Source organism: Amaranthus tricolor, chromosome 4, assembly GCF_026212465.1.
Source record: "Amaranthus tricolor cultivar Red isolate AtriRed21 chromosome 4, ASM2621246v1, whole genome shotgun sequence".
NCBI classification, from domain to species: Eukaryota; Viridiplantae; Streptophyta; class Magnoliopsida; order Caryophyllales; family Amaranthaceae; genus Amaranthus; species Amaranthus tricolor.
The window spans coordinates 13383139-13399760 of NC_080050.1; the positions used below are offsets into that span (position 1 = coordinate 13383139).

At 32.8% G+C, this 16622-nt stretch overlaps 1 protein-coding gene across 1 annotated transcript; it reads left to right on the forward strand.

The window, feature by feature from the left end:
* The first annotated feature begins 2422 nt into the window (after positions 1-2422).
* LOC130809844 (lysophospholipid acyltransferase LPEAT2) lies at positions 2423-16602 on the forward strand. Its single transcript, XM_057675678.1, has 14 exons — positions 2423-3230; positions 4166-4346; positions 4569-4628; positions 5890-6053; positions 6136-6199; positions 7127-7195; positions 7439-7534; positions 9340-9384; positions 14661-14731; positions 14959-15025; positions 15395-15445; positions 15754-15864; positions 15943-15990; positions 16149-16602. Exons 1-14 carry the CDS (start codon positions 2785-2787, stop codon positions 16314-16316), a joined length of 1641 nt encoding a protein of 546 aa, XP_057531661.1. The 5' UTR covers positions 2423-2784; the 3' UTR covers positions 16317-16602.
* The last annotated feature ends 20 nt before the right edge of the window (positions 16603-16622 follow it).

Consider the following 16622-nt stretch of genomic DNA (forward strand, 5'->3'; position numbering starts at 1 on the left):
TAGATGGACATTGAGAATTACCCTGTCACGCGATCCTAGACAAAGTACACTCCTAATAATCTCTGTCTACGAATCCGCTGTCTACACGAGAAAATATATATCTCAATTTAATACCCCGATCAACCCATTCAAAAATAATATAAAAGACTCCTTTTTATTTTGTATACTTTATTTAAAAAAAGAATAAATTTAAACATGTAATTTAAAATTGTAAGAGTAGTATAAAAGAGCAAGGTTTTAAATAACATTGTTAACTTATTTTATTATAAGATTTAAAATTGTAAGGGTTAAAAAATAATAATAATAATAATAATAATCATAATTATTATATATAAAAAAAAAGAGAAATGGGTGAGTTTCCAGGAACCCACGAAAAGAAAGAAGAAAGGGAAGGAGGAGAGAGGAGGAGAAAGGGAGAAGAAAGAAGGAGAAGGTCGGTCGGCGGTGGCTCCGATGGCTGCCGTCGCACGCCGGTGGTATCCCGGTGACCGTCGTATCGCCGGAAAAGCTAAGGTCAGAATTAATTTTTTTTTTCAAATGCAAAATGTGTAATTTGGATTGAAATTGGTAGAACAATATTATAAAGAGATGAAATTTCATACCTTTAATATCAAAATCTTGCGTTTTCTTGACTGAATTTTAAGCAAATGGGAGATGGAGGAAGTAATTTGTAGGAGAAGAAGGAAGTGTGAGTAATAATGTGAATGAAATTAAGGGTAATTGGTATAATTTATAAGAGGTAAGTGAGGTTAGTTATAAGGTTAGAGGGAGGAGTGGGAAGTTATTGTTAATGGGGAGTTATGTTTTCTTTTTTCTTTTCTTTTTTTTATTTTTATTTTTCTGAAATTTATTTGTTATTATTATTATTATTTAAAAAAAACGGTTGTTACACTAATACCACCTCTCCTAATGGTAATATATTGGAATTGATTTGATGAAGAAATGAGATGACTGAAATTGGGCAAGCATGACCATCAAGGTAACCAAGAGACTTTTTAACAAAAATTACACTAGTTTTTTGCTCCCATTACCACCAACCAAACAGGCCGTTAGTGTAGGTCAATTAAATTCATCGGCACTCTATTACAAACTAATAATGCAAAATACAAATTACAATTTGGAAATTTGTATTTTTCCTTGTTGATGGCTATAATAAAACTTACAAAATACACTAAGAACAAACTTGAAGATTATCTTTGTAACGACAACCGTTACCCGGAAATTTGATACTTGTTGTAGGCGTGTAATCACTTTCCTCTTGTGATATTTCCCCCACAAAGGTACTTGAGTTTTGACTTGGAAATTCACAATGAGATACAAACTACACAACACACCCTTAGTACTTAAGATATGTAACTTAACAACAAGTGTTTGATGAATTATAAACTTTGGAAGTTCTAACAAAAAGTTTATAACTCCTTTTGAAAGAACTCAAGTGAAAAAGAAAAGCAAGAATGAGAATTCAGAAAAATTGGTGTGTGTAGCATCCTTCCGAAGCCCCTAATTATACTAGTTCAAGTATAATCAAGGGTCATGGCAAATTCAATCACCAATTGATGATCAACCTTAATGCCCTCCAATCAATACCATTAACCAAGGTATTCATGAGTATTATTCTTCCTCATTATGCCTTTGTACCATCAGCTTTGATATGGAATAAGAGAAGGAATCCAATGTAATGAATTAACTTAAAGGAAACGTAAAGACACAACGGTCAGATCAGAGGAAAAAACCGAGTCGGCTTTTCCTCCAACCCCTGGAAAGCCAACACGGCTTTTCCTACTGGAAAAAATCATTTAACAGTACCTAACTGAGTTGGCTTTAGGCCCATTCTTAAGAAAACCGAGTCGGCTTTTCCTACTGACTCAGTTTTCCAATTTCCTTTTGTCCTATCCTTTGAACCCCTTTTGTACCTTATAGTTTAATACATATTTTCTCACTACTATTTGTAGTACTTGGTGATTATTTTACTTAGGATTATTATACACTAAATGTTTTCCTTAGAATTATTATAACACTAAATATTCAACACACCCTAAGTCTACTATACTAAAATAAACTTTAAAACTACTTTATCCATCCAATTCAATTTACAATATTTAATATTTTTGGTTTTATGTCAATTTGCTACATTTTCATATATTAAAATGTTCCTTGCTATTTTTAAAAATTTATATAAATATCATTCTTAATCTACCAACAAAAAAAATTTCTTCAAAATATAAAATTAAAATTATGTACAAATTTACTCATATAAAAAATTATTTTTCGACAAACACAAAATAAAAAGTGCATATACTAATAATTTAACTAATATATATATTACGTATAGAGATGAATGGATCTTATACAAGAATTATGTAATTGGAAACATATAAGTTGTGACCATAAAACAAAAAAGGGCGCAAATTACATTCATGATGCTCATTATTCTTGTTTTGATTTGATACCAAATCAAGAAATCGCAAATTCCCAATAAATGTGGTCTTTGACTCTTTTCCTTGATTATTTTCAAATATCACCCTCCACAAAAAAGAACCGCGTGTATAAATGGAGTATAGATTAATATATGAATATAGGACTATTATATTTCATATCCCTCTGCTCTCTTTCCTTTATTTCACCAAACCCCACCATTCATCAAGCATTTCTCTGTCCTTCATTGTCTGATTCTTCCTAAATTTTTGCTTTCTAGAATTCACAATTGATTCATCTCTTCACCAAATTCATCTTCAGTTTCTTATCTTTTTTTCTCCATCTATATATATTTGGAACTGCCTTTTAATGGCGGATCCTACTCTAACCACTCCATTTTTGAATCATACTACTACTGATCAAGCTGCAATCTTAGATTCTTCTGATGCTGAAAAAACCCATCTTTCTCTTACGGTTGAAAATCCCACATCGGAAGATCCTGAATTTGACATTCAAAACCCCTTTGAATTGTTGGGCGTTGATGGGTTTTGTGTTCCAGCTTCATCTACTGCTGATCCTTTCAGAAATCATACCTTTGAAATTAATGGGTTTTATGAATGGTTTAAGATCTTAATTATTCTTCCTATTACTGCTATTAGACTTGCTGTTTTTGGGTTGACTTTAGTTGTTGGGTATTTTGCTACTTTACTTGCTCTTCAAGGTTGGAAAGATAAGCAAAATCCTATGCCTAGATGGAGGTCTAATCTTATGTGGGTTACAAGAATTTGTGCTCGTTGTATACTCTTCTCTTTTGGGTAATTTCAATCTATATATCTCTTTTTTTTTCTATTGTAGAGATTAGAGAATTGTTTTAAAGTTTGTGTCTTTATTTGATTTGATTAAGAATTGTTTTGAAGTTCAAGTCTTTGATGAATTTTGAAGGATTATTTTCTAAAATAAATATCAAGAACCAACTCAATTATAGTTTTAGCCCCAGATATGTTGTATAATTTATTATAAAGGGAGCTATTTTTTGAGTTTGATTAATCAAGTTTTGTAGCGAATGGTTTAATGGCAATACATACACAGCATCGTCTTTGTGGTAATAATTGTCGCTTAATAAACTCGTTTTGAGACGTTTTAAAGGTTGTACTAGTATCTTTTTCTATAAGAGTGATGACTTGTGGTTTTTATTTTTCATAATTGCCTTATTCAGATTCACTGATGGAATGATTAAGAGTATGATTAAATTTAAAGAAGATTATTTATTTTTATCTTTTTGTAGAAATTATGGTCATCATTTTCTTCATTGAGAAGTTTGGAGTTTGGACAATGTTTTTTTAGACTGTACTATAATTTGGAAAGTCATGATGGTGTGCTTAAATGTTTTGGTTGGCTTTGCAAACTTTATGATAGCTTTTACAAGGAATTTCAAGGAAATTTCCTAAGTTTTGTCTGAGAACCGAGCCTAAGTTTCCTTTTAGCTTTTAGAATTTGGACTTTGGATGACAGAGACCGAGTATACAATAATACGAATGGGATGCTTCTTAGTTCTAAGTTAAACAACGATGTTTTTGTTGTTTTCTATTAAAGTATCTAATCAAATGATGTCAATGGCCTTTGCATTTTTGTTTCTTCTTGTGTTTTAAGCAATTCAGTATTATGAAGTATGATGTAATAAGCAAGCATGTATATTGCTCTTGTCATGTTTAGTTTGGCTGAAAATTTTAATTTGTGTGTATTGTTGTAGCTATCAATGGATACAACGGAAAGGAAAGCCAACACCTCGAGAGATAGCTCCTATTGTTGTTTCGAACCATGTATCATACATCGATCCAATATTCTTTTTCTATGAGTTATTCCCGACTATTGTTGCGTCCGATTCCCATGATTCAATGCCTTTAGTTGGGACTATTATCAGAGCAATGCAGGTACCAACTTTTTTATTTCCTTATGTTTCTTGCTATTCTTTATATTTTTTTCAGTTTGTATATAGGTTCTTAGTTCATTCACTGTGTTTTAATTTTAGGACTAGAAGTATAAGGTATATTGAAAATTTATTGTGTTTGAGGATTATGGATTATAACCATATGTTTACTCAGTATTGTTATGCCTTCTGCTGTTATTTGATTATGCTTCTGAATTTATTGCAGGTGATATATGTAAATAGGTTTTCACCTTCATCAAGGAAAAATGCTGTGAATGAAATAAAGGTACTGGAACCTGTGAATATGTGATCTTTCTATTATATAACCTAATATATTTATGAATTTTATTTTATATGTCACTTGTGTTAACAAGATAGGAATCGCTTGCATGCATTTACGTTCGATTTCTGACTTCTAAGCAGAATATTGCATGATCAGTTCATGTGTGATTTTAAGTCTTGTTGCATCCAGTCTAATGCTATATCATGCTTATTGCCATTTGGAATGGTGAAATAATCTATTTGCTTAGTTAGTTGAGGCTTGAAGGGTGATGGGTTGTACTATTATGTGAGTGAATTATAGTTGACACTTGCCATACAGGGGGTTTGTTGATATAGTATAGCTGAAAACCTGTGAAAGTTCTGGTTTACATTAATCGTTATGCATGTTGATTATCTTTTACGAAGCTCCCATTTTGATGTGGGAAGCTTATGTTTGTCTCTTTTATGCTGTCAATTATCCTCTCCACAAGTAGCATCATTTGATTGTATGAAGAAGGCCAATCATAGAGAAATGTTTTTGTTAATGAAAGTGTTGTACTTAGGGTCTTTAAGAGAAAAGTGTTATTTGTTAATAATATATTTCAATGAAATCGAAATACATACTATAAGTTTAAGAGCTCCACTCCCCATTCTAAATAGTGATGTTTTTGTAGTTAAATCCATATGATAGTATTTAACAAGACAATAACCCACATATTGCATTTGGACATATGGACATGCGTATTTATTGTGTGTCCAAGAAAAAATCATGGCGACAATGGGGTCGTAAGGGAAATATTGTTCTGATAGGAGGAAAATCCCTTTTTCTGGTCTACAACTACATGCCATTGCCCCATGCCAAGTGCTCTTGCCAATGAGGGGTTCAAATGTACGCAAACCTTACCCTTGTAATAAGTATATGTATTAACCAAGAGTTTGTTTTCGATTAAACTTTAATTTCAAACATCACTACAATTTTACATAAACAATAAGCGCAAATAATTTACTGACCTATTTTACTATATTCTCGGGTAATAAATTTTCCTATGGTCATCTTTTTTGCGGAAGTGTATGGTTTTTATTTATAAACAATCCCATTACGATAGTGGGTATATGATTCCAAGACCTTGACCTTTCCATGGATGTTAAAGTAAAATACAGTACCTGAGGCATAGTAGACCTCAATAGAGCCAATTCAGACATCAGTGTTCACTTCTTTGTTTCATTATTGTTTATCAATTGTAAGCCATTGATACAGATTTGTGCTTTCAAGGACCTGTATACAGAGAAAGGCTTCGTGCAATAGATTTCCTCGAGTTCTATTATTTCCGGAAGGAACCACGACTAATGGGAGATTCCTTCTTTCTTTCCAAATGGGAGCGTTCATACCTGGTAAACCAATCCAACCAGTTGTTGTCCGCTATCCTTATGTGCACTTTGATCAATCTTGGTATGTCTATTTTCAAGTATAAGTTTCCTTCTAATATAATACTATCTAAAATGAAGCATTAATTTAATTATTACTTCTCTAGGGGTAATATTTCACTTGTGAGGCTGATGTTTAGGATGTTCACCCAATTTCACAATTTCATGGAGGTACTGTCTCTACTGATTTTCATGTTTTATGCTCTCTCTACATGGTGCTATTTGACATTTTTGCAATGAGGGAAGTTTAGCATTTTGATTATTAAATGCTTTATTCGTTCAAGGTGGCAATGTACTAGAATCCACCCAATATTCAGATTATGACAGATTGGCATGGGAAGGGAGGGATTTATCCTCGGGGTAAGGTTGATGATAACTTTTGGAGAAGATTTTCCTCTTGGGGGTTTGTTCAACATCAGTGATATATGATATCCCAAATTGCATTATAGTTGATCTTATCATTGCCTAGTAGTATTGTTAGAGCAGAGAAATTCTAGTAGTTTCAAGATTCAAGTTCAACCATTTTAAAACTATGAGATGTTTAATGTCGACTACTCAACATATGCAGTTGAGGTGAAATGAAATGTTTGACCATCATAGAGTAATGTGTGTAATACTCTCCTTTTACATATTGTTGATTATTTACAATTCTTAAGACCTTTTGTTAGAAAAACATAAGGTAGCCTTGCATTCAGGGTTTTCATTGGTGAATGCAATGTATCATTTTAGAAAACTGTAGCATTACAAGATATTTTCTTGGGCTATATATGAAAGTTAGATTAGATAAAAGGAAAATCACGGTATTTTAATTGGGTGGAAAAATAATTGTCCCTTTTTATTGAAAAGAGATTGGTTTTATTGAGAGAAATTGATTAGCTACCGGTTATGAATGTTATGCCGACCACGTAGACTGTATTTCAGTTTGAAACCTTCAAACTTTGTCCTATAAAGAGATCTCTAATTGTAAATTCAAATGTCCTTCAATGGTTTATTTGTTGGTTGTGTTGACAGCTGAAATTGTAAAGAGATCTCTGATTTTTCCATGTATTTGCCTTTCAAAATTTTTTATTATTCTGAATATTCTATCCTAATAAGCAGGTGGAATACCTTCCTGTTGTACGGCCTTCACAGATTCATAAAGAAAATATTACCTTTTTTGCCGAAAGGGTGAGTCAATACCTTTCATCTTGTCACTTTCCTTTAATATGATAGCAAAAGCAATTTTGGCACTTGTACTAGTGATGAATCTTTGCGAACACGGAATTGAATATAATCTCCTGTATTCAATGTTATTTTTTGCTCGAATTTCTGACCGCCTTATTGATTTTTTCCTGCTCTCTCAGTTCCATACGCACATAGCTGTTCTGTGTTAAATTTCATTTGTTAACTTCAATCATTGGATTCTTGCAGACTGCAAATTCTATGGCCACAGCACTAAATGTCCTGCAAACATCTTTTACATACGGGGACATGTTACTTTTAATGAAAGCAGTTGAATTGAAGCAGGTGAGTGGATTTTTTTTTACTTTCCGGGTGATTTTTATGTAAATAAAGACTTTTCTTACTTTTAAATGCCTAAGAGAATAGTTGTCCCTGGAAATGCTTTTTTTTCTTTTCTTGCTGTGTGCTCTATCTTTTATGCTGAAGGATTCTACTGTGATTTGATGTGGTATGTCATTCCTATGATCTTATGTTTCTATCAACAACAACATTGCAATGCTTTAATCCCAAAATATAGTTTCAGCTTTATGAACCAAAAATCAACATGAAAGATCGTGGGTAACAAAGTTTCTTTGTTCGACCGTATCTAATTGTTATCCACAACTAAAAAATACAATTCCAATTATCATTTAGTTACATTTCCTCCTCCATTCATTTCAATTAGAGGTGCATAAATACGATATTGGTAACGGTTGAGGTAATGATCACAAAACAGATATCGCAGTTTGCAGTCTATTCAGCGTTTCAGCCTACATTGTGATCGCGGTAACTCAAAAGCCTTTAGGATATGGTTGTGATATGGACATGTTTTTGCACGATGGTTCAATAGTTCAAAAATAAGTTACTAAATTAAAATAAAATCAATGTAAACTAGTGTAAGCATTATGTGAGGCGTCTTTTGCGGTCGAGTACTTTATACGTACCTCAGATTGGTATCACTACTGTTACAGTAGACAGTCCATGTGACTTGAACGTGAATACTGAATTTTAAAAGTCCATTTTTATAGAAAATCCCATACTAAACAAAAAATAGCATATGGTAAGAACCGTAAAGTGATCTACAAAATTCATATGATATGATTTGTGTGTGTGTGTGTTTATGTATAAAACGACGATACATTAAAGGGAATCTAATCATTGTGGATGACAACATGCAAGTAGCCGAACTGCTGGAAGTGAAGATCAACGTAGAGGCAACTTGAATGCTGTGCCAAATCCAAGGAGATAAATTATAGTAGTATTCTGAACACTGGGAATAACATAAGGCTGGCTGCTCCCATATATATATATTTATATGCTCCTGATAATCCCAATTCTTTGTGTCATCGTTCAATCTTTTTCTAACCTTCCACTTTTGTATTTGGTGAATTTTTCTATTTTATTATCAATTAATCAAATCAACATAACAACTTGCCCTCATTTCTCTTTGATAATTGTGATACCAAAAGACTTCTTATGTCTTCATTTCAAATTATATCCTATAGGGTATGTAGACTCATCTATCTTAACACATATATCGCTATTCCCATCTTTCTACAATGATCTCTTCTAAAAGCCATACACTGACCCATATAATGCTGGTTTAATGGTATTACAGGAAGATTTCCTCTTTGATTTCAGTGGCGCTCATGGGTTGCTAAATATTTATGTTGTAACTCTTCATTTGAGCCCATCACATTGAATCTTATATTTTACATCTTTATCAATATGTATGTTGTAAAAAAAGTGAGTTGAAGTACTTGAAACACTCATTTGGAGGGAGCTCCTTTATATTAAACTTTACAACAACTTTGCCATGACCTATGTTACCAAAAGATCATCAATGTATTTTGTCTTCGCTTTAGTTTAAGTGCTTTTGATTCTAACTTTTGCCTCTGCATCTTTTGCTTAGCATTAACATTTTATATTACTGTTAACATGCATGTGGATTAAGCTGGTAATGGATCGTTAAGGACAATTAGAAGGGATTCAATTATAATTACATCTAATGACTAAAGTCATTATATATATACCTCTATTTTCTGGTCGTTTATGAGATGTGCACCCAATGATCACCCTGAATCTGATCTCTAACCTTGTTTAAATCTCAGGAAAATCCTTCAAGATATATGGTTGAAATGGGCAACATAAACTCGGTGAGTATTTGTAAGCTGCTACCTTCATTTTCTTCGGTAAAGTGCAAATTTAGGTTTATGTAATAGCAGGCGCAGCTGCCATTTTAAACTCTTTTTAGCTTGAATGTTGTGGATTAGCAAACCATGATGAATTGCAGGAACAAACGCTTTTATTTGTGACAGTGAATGTGCTGTCTGTTATTGCATGGTTGATGCCACTTGGCTGCAGCAACAAAACTGAAAATTCTTATTGGCTGCGAGTCTATCCGAGTTCAAGAATGAGAAATTAAGGCTTTTAATGATGACTGCTATCCATAGGTGCAAACTAAATAAAAAGAAATCACAATTCACAGTAATATTTGTTCTCTTACTAAACAGAAAGCCATTTCCTTAAGGTAGCGTTTGGAAACCAAGAATTGAATTGAAAATTCAGAATTCAATTTTGAATTTCTAAATTTTGAATTTCAATTTCAAATTTATTGTTTGGAAAATCTTAGAATTTACAATTTCATAATTACAAATCCTAAAATTTGTTTGGAATCAATGAGATTTTTAATTTCTAAGTTTCAAATTCTAACATTGTTTGGCAAAAATGAAGAATTACAATTCTTGAATTCAATAATAACATTTAATCAAACATAATGGTTCAAAATCTTTTTTGGAAAAATATAGTCAATACCACTCTAAACACATCCAAACTGTCCATATAAACAAAAATAAAATCTGAAAAAAGCTACTCAAGAGTTAAGACATAGTAACACCCAGTCTAATTTCTCATTTTCTGGTAGTTCCTTTAACATAACAAACTCTTCTGTATCCTTCAAAAACAGCTTTGTTGCCTTCAAGACTTCATGTCGATCTAGTCCGGCAACCTTTGAAACAACATCATAAACCTCTTTGGAATCGGGCTTAGGTGGAAGTTTGTTTGATTGTAGATAGTTTTCAAACGACTCTGTAAATCTAGAAATAACATCCACGATAGAATCTTTCTTTGACCTCTTGTTTGATGATGCCGAGTTTGCCTCAGATGCACTGCAAGCTTCATTTTCTTTCTCCATAGCTGCCACAGATTCTTCATGTTGCTCAGCTTCTTGACCCGTAGCTCTATCCATGGCAAATAGTGTGCATATTTCATCCCAATGATCGATATTCTTATTTCTATAAGCAGACGCCAAGGGATTGACCTATTTACAAAAATTACTAGATAAATATTATAAAGATAAAAAATACAAGTTATTTATACTTCTATTTATTTACTATAAAAAGTATCACAAGCACTGACAATAATATAAAAACCAAGGGCCGAAAATAATACAAAAGGCAAAGACAAGCAAAGACTGAAAATAAGGTGGAGAATTTTAATAGATGATAATATGAAATTGAAACTAATTAAGAACATTACTAGCAAATATTTAGATGAAGTCAATTTATGAGATTGTACCTTACAATAGGCACTCCATTCCTCGTGGTCTTCAATTGGGATAATAAGCATCTTCTTATCATCATCCCACTTAAACTTTGTGTAAGTGCGAATATCTGTGATAACTGAATGATGTTTCTTCCATACTTTGATTCGATTCTTTACATGTTCGGTGGTAGCCAATAAACCCAATTGGTTCCTTAGGTTATCAGCAACAGCTTGATATGCTTGTGGTTTGAATTCTCCATCGCCCTTATTTCCTTCACTGATTTGCTCAAACAAAGTGGAGATAAGTATACCATCCATTTGTTGGTTCCAAGTGAGATAAGATCGTTTTGGTTGTTTTTGTGGTACCATTGGCTCTTTTTCGGATCTCTTCATGATGAATGCTAAAAGTATGTCTCAGCAAAGGCAATCAACATTAACAAGCATGTCCTCAACAATATAAATACAAATTACAGAATATGTAGTGAAATAATTACATATGAACAATTACGAGTAGCAGTGCAAATAAGGAAGCCATATGATTTTAAACAAGTCTTCATGTACCCAACAAAACAACCTACTTTAAAGGCTTTAGTGCAAATAAAAATACATAATTAAGTTGTTCTTTCAAATAATACTTAAGAGAGTAATAAGACTTCAAATCTAGCTTAATATCTACAAGCATGTAAGACATTTAGGACAAAGATCTCCTAACTAAAATCTCAAGTAACATGTCTCCTTCGCAGTTGATATTCTTCAAACATCTTTTGAGCAAGATTATCTCTAAACACTTTCCACTCATTACTTGATTGCGTACTAATAATGTAATCATCTTCTACATCTTCTTCATCAATTGTCTCTATATTTAGTAAATCTTCATCTACCTCATTAATAAGACTTGTTTCATCCATAATTTCATCCCTCAAAAAGTTATGAAGAATAAAACAAGCGTTGATAATTCTAATTTGAGTCTTTTTATCATAAAAACTTGGATCTCTAAGTATACTCCATCGCTTTTTCAATAACCCAAAAGCCCTTTCAATTGTGTTTCGAGTTGAAGAATGTTGTAAATTAAAAAGCTCTTTGTAATTTGTTGGAGTGGTGCCTCTCCACAAATTCAAATGGTACCTCGTACCTCTATAAGGAGCTAGAAAGCCTTCAGCGTTAGCAACTCCCAAATCCACAAGAAAATACTTATCTGCATTATATAATTATTATACATATATTAGCATTTCATTTTACATTTGGTGTAAATTATTAGGTTGTTGTTACACATATAAAGTCTTACTTCTAGGAATCTTCAAACCATTAGGCCTTTGAAGAGCATCACGAAGAACGCGTGGATCCGAAGCAGAACCTTCTCAACCAGGCAAAACGTAAGTAAAACGAAGATTTGAATCACATGCAGCTAAAACATTGGTGCTAATGTCCCCCTTTCTATCTCGGTAGCGAGCTCGATCCTCAATAGGCACAGTGATTTTAATATGAGTTCCATCGAGAGCTCCAACAACGCCCTAATATGGTTTATGCTAGTTAATACTACAAATCAAACCTCCTAAGAAAGTAAAGACATCAATTTATTTTTAATACTATAACTTACCTCAAACCTATTCCACTTTGTATCCTTTGTGTAATTGCTCTGGTTATTACATGGTTTTATATAATACTGGCCAAGCTTGAGTAGTGCTTTAAGGACTACATGAAATTGTCGACTAATAGTCTCTCCAGAACGAGCAAAGGTTGCTTGTATTGTTCTGTTTTTCAAATCATGTGCAAGAACATGAAGAAAAATTGCAACAATTTCTTTCACTGTAACATATCTTGTAGTCACTAAACCACCCTTGGATTGTAAAATATTGCACAATTTTTCAAAACAACGTTTATCTAGACGTAATTGCTCCCTACATATTCTGTCATTCATCAACGTGTCCATCCAAATTGTTCGTTTATTCATACGTTCTTGTTGATTCCATGTTATTTCCTTTACTTCATACCTCAAATCAAACCAAGCCACAACAACTGTCATGAAAAAACCTACAACCGCCATAACAACTTTCTTATCTTTATCCACATTCTCCCTTGCACGTTTTCTGGATTCTTGAATACTAAGTTGATCAGACATTTTTTGTCTTCCCACAAAAAAAATATTTGTCACTTAGGATATATGGGAGTATTTTGCAATTAATAAGTACTTACAAATTGTATAAATTATTATTAACATTAAGAATCTTTGACACTTCTAGTAGAAGTATATGATTTAACTTTTAACCCCTTATAAATAAAGTATATGATTTAACTCCTTACAAATTGCAATTAATAAGTTACCACTAATAAGTGATGGACAACGAAGTATTGCAAACTTCTGGAAATTAATGCTAATACACCATTTGTGCTTTTGAGAATGATAGTATAGCCTATTAAACTTATGCATTAAAATAAAAGGGTAATAATCAAATGAAACGTGGCTCGTAAAAGCCAACAACTTACAAAAATATATAAAAAGTAAATAAAAAACCAATTTGTAAAGAGGAAATGCTACAGCCTACAACAATCAAAAGCAAAAAAAAATAATGCTTCTGATCAATTCAGTAATAATCTAGTTCATATAAAATGCAAATTTCTCAACAACAAACTGATATTTAATAGTAAAAAAAAGTGTTGCCTAAATAAAATGGAGTAACAACTTACAAAATTGCAAATTCGTCAAGACTTTTTTGCTGTTCTTCTGTAATCAATTTGCTGTTCTTCTGTAATCAATTTGCTGTTCTTCTGTAATCAATTTTTTGTTCTTCTGTAATCAATTAATTGGTTTTGTAAAAATAAAAAGGTTGATGGAAAGTATAAATAATTAAAGGTAGAAGGAAGAAGAAACCAATTGACACATCTTTAATCAGCTTCTAAACTTCAAAAAGCTTCATCATTATTCCAGAAATACCTTGAAAAATACCTTGAAGAGAAATAGAAAGAGATGAAGCATACCTGAAAAGCAAGGACAAAAAGCTTTGGAGCAATGAACACCAACAACAATGGTGGATCGAGGCAGATTCAATTGGAATTGGGAGAACACAGCAATTAAAGAGAGATAGAAGTGGGCACAGCAATTGATTGAGGCAGAAAAATGAAATAGGATTTTTGAAAGTGGAAGAGCAAACTGGATTTCAAATGATACGTTATGGGCTGTCATTTTACCATGGGCCATTTTAAAGAGCATTGAAATTATATTGGAATTGGGCCAAATTCTAGAATTGAAATTCATGACCTTCCAAACAAATAAATTGAAGCAATTCAAGATTTACAATTCAAATGTCCATTCCCAAACAAAGCATAAGAGGAAAAAAAAAAAGAATAGAGATCTGTTGTTTGTGATGTTCTCACCTTCCTCGAGGCTGCAGTTGCCTCTGTGTATTATGATGACTCTTTTTGGTTAGAACCTCTTTAAAACTTTAAAAGTTTAACCTACTTGGTAGCTTCACCACAGTATAAATGATTTATCGTATAGGGCTCCTCTAATAGTTTATATGGTTAAACTTATGTTACTCGGACTTGGGAACTTGTGTTTGACTTGCTTACATGTCCAAGTGTTTGACTCAGCTACTTTGTGAAAAAATTATGATTTTGTTTCATAAGTGTCGGACGGTTATATCAATGGTGGAATGTGAAGGATATGTCATGGGTACTTGAGGTAAATAAGTTAAATCTAATATCAGTGGAAATAGTATTGTGTATAAGGTCTCTTTCATGCAGATGACAGCTTAGTTTCCTTACGCTTAGTGTTGTATCAGTTCATGCTGTATGCGGTATTTGGAGTCCTAAAGATATTGGTTATTATTATACTTCCTATTTCTTTTTCTTCCTCCTGTATAAGCTCTCTGATACATTTTCTGATCTACAGTCATACCGTATAAACACTATGGAGGCTTTGGAATTCTTGGAGAAGTTTCTTTCCATGAATCCTGATAGCAGGTATTTCGGTGAATCTTTATTTACATAATAAGCTAAGATTTCTTATAATTTTGGCGAAAGGATTGCAATATTTGCTTTATGATTTCCCCCTCCTCTAATTCTAACTTAAACTATTGAAGATATATGGAATGGCTCTTAATCCAATTTCAATTGAGCTTGCTCAAGCATTTTTTTCTTCTTAGTTTATCAGCGCGTCAATAGGTCTCATCCTTTCTTTTCTTATGCAGTGGTAATGTAAAGATTGAGGATTTCTTAAGAGTTTTGAGATTGAAGCCTTGTAGTTTATCGGAAAAGGTACGTGCAAGTGCTTCCCAATGTTTCACTTAATTATTGTATTATTGCAACTTTCTATTGCTGTTTGCTCTCCTGAACTTGCCATAGAAGGTCTTTCTGGTCGTCATTTGAAATTGACGTGTACGCTAAAAATACTTACGGATTTCCTAATAGGTTTCAAGCTCAACTTAGATCCATTTTTTACGATACGGGTTTCCGCTAAGGCCACATTTTGTGTCTGTTGATGTGTTTCTATGTATGTAAATGGCAGTCAATACAACGCTTGATGCTTCACATACATTAGAATTGTTAGGCATAGAATAAAACATTTCCTACACTATTTAAGCAATGCAAATTCTTTCTCTTCATTGATGTTTGTTTGACATGCAGATATTTGCATTTGTTGATATTGAGAAGACGAGAAAGATCACTTTTCAGCAGGTAATATGGATACTTCTTGTCTTTGATTGTGCCGTACTTTATTATTTCTTCATCCCAATTTTGATGACACATTCATGTTTATGGCATTATTTATACCATAATCCTAATATCATGTTTTCTTATTTTTAAAAAATAAATTGTCTTGTGTTATTTGTTAAGTCTGTGGCTCAGTACTGTTAACTTGTCCTTGAGATTTTCTCCGAAAATCATAAAATTCTTCATCTTCTCAAGGTGTTTTATTCTCTATTACTTCTCATGTCGTCCATACTGAACTAGAAACTAATGCTTGGATATTGTTTCACCTGCAGTTTTTGTTGGCATCTAATCATATCATGAAACAGCCAGTATTTCAACGCGCCTGTGAATTTTCTTTTGCAAAATGTAGTGCTGGGAAACATGATTACATAAATGAACAAGAGGTTTGATTTTTGATCATTTTATGTTTAACTTAACACATAATGAAGTTTTCAGCCTTTAATTTCTTGTCGTGGATGCAGTTTGGAGATGCAATTCGGCTGGGCATGCCCAATGTCAAAGATCACGAGGTAAAATCACGCTTGCTGTGACTTTTTACGTAATATATTTTTGAGCTAGACGTGTTTTATTAGTTAATCTGGTCGGATTTGGGTCACCAACCAACGTATTTCAGATTTTAAACTATTAACTTTAATGGTCGTCTCTAAACTTACATCTGAATTCTCAGGTTAATGAACTATTCAAACTATTTGATACGGACAGTGATGGAAAAATAAGGAAGCATGAGTTTCTCGGTTGTTTGAGAAGAAACCCGCTACTTGTTGCCATCTTCTCACCTCTTCTTCAAGAAGACTTCGCGCATTTTAGTAATGGCCTGTTAGATGAGATGGTATAAAGATAGAATCAGACGACACCGGAATTGGAAACTCAAATTTCATTGATATATTTATTGGATTTGACAGAGTTAATGTACAATATTTTGTGCCCGTATTATTATGCATCTTCCTTCCCTGGAGTGGGTTCAGGGTTGGGATATTCAGCTTTCGCATAGGTCTGAAATTTTAAGTGGTTCAGACCCTAGTTTAGTGTTCATTGTAAACCAATCTGTGGAATTTCTTGTTATAAATTAACATAGTGAAATACAGTGCTTTATGACAGAAAGTACGGCGCTTTCTGATTAACACATTGATTTATAGTTCAT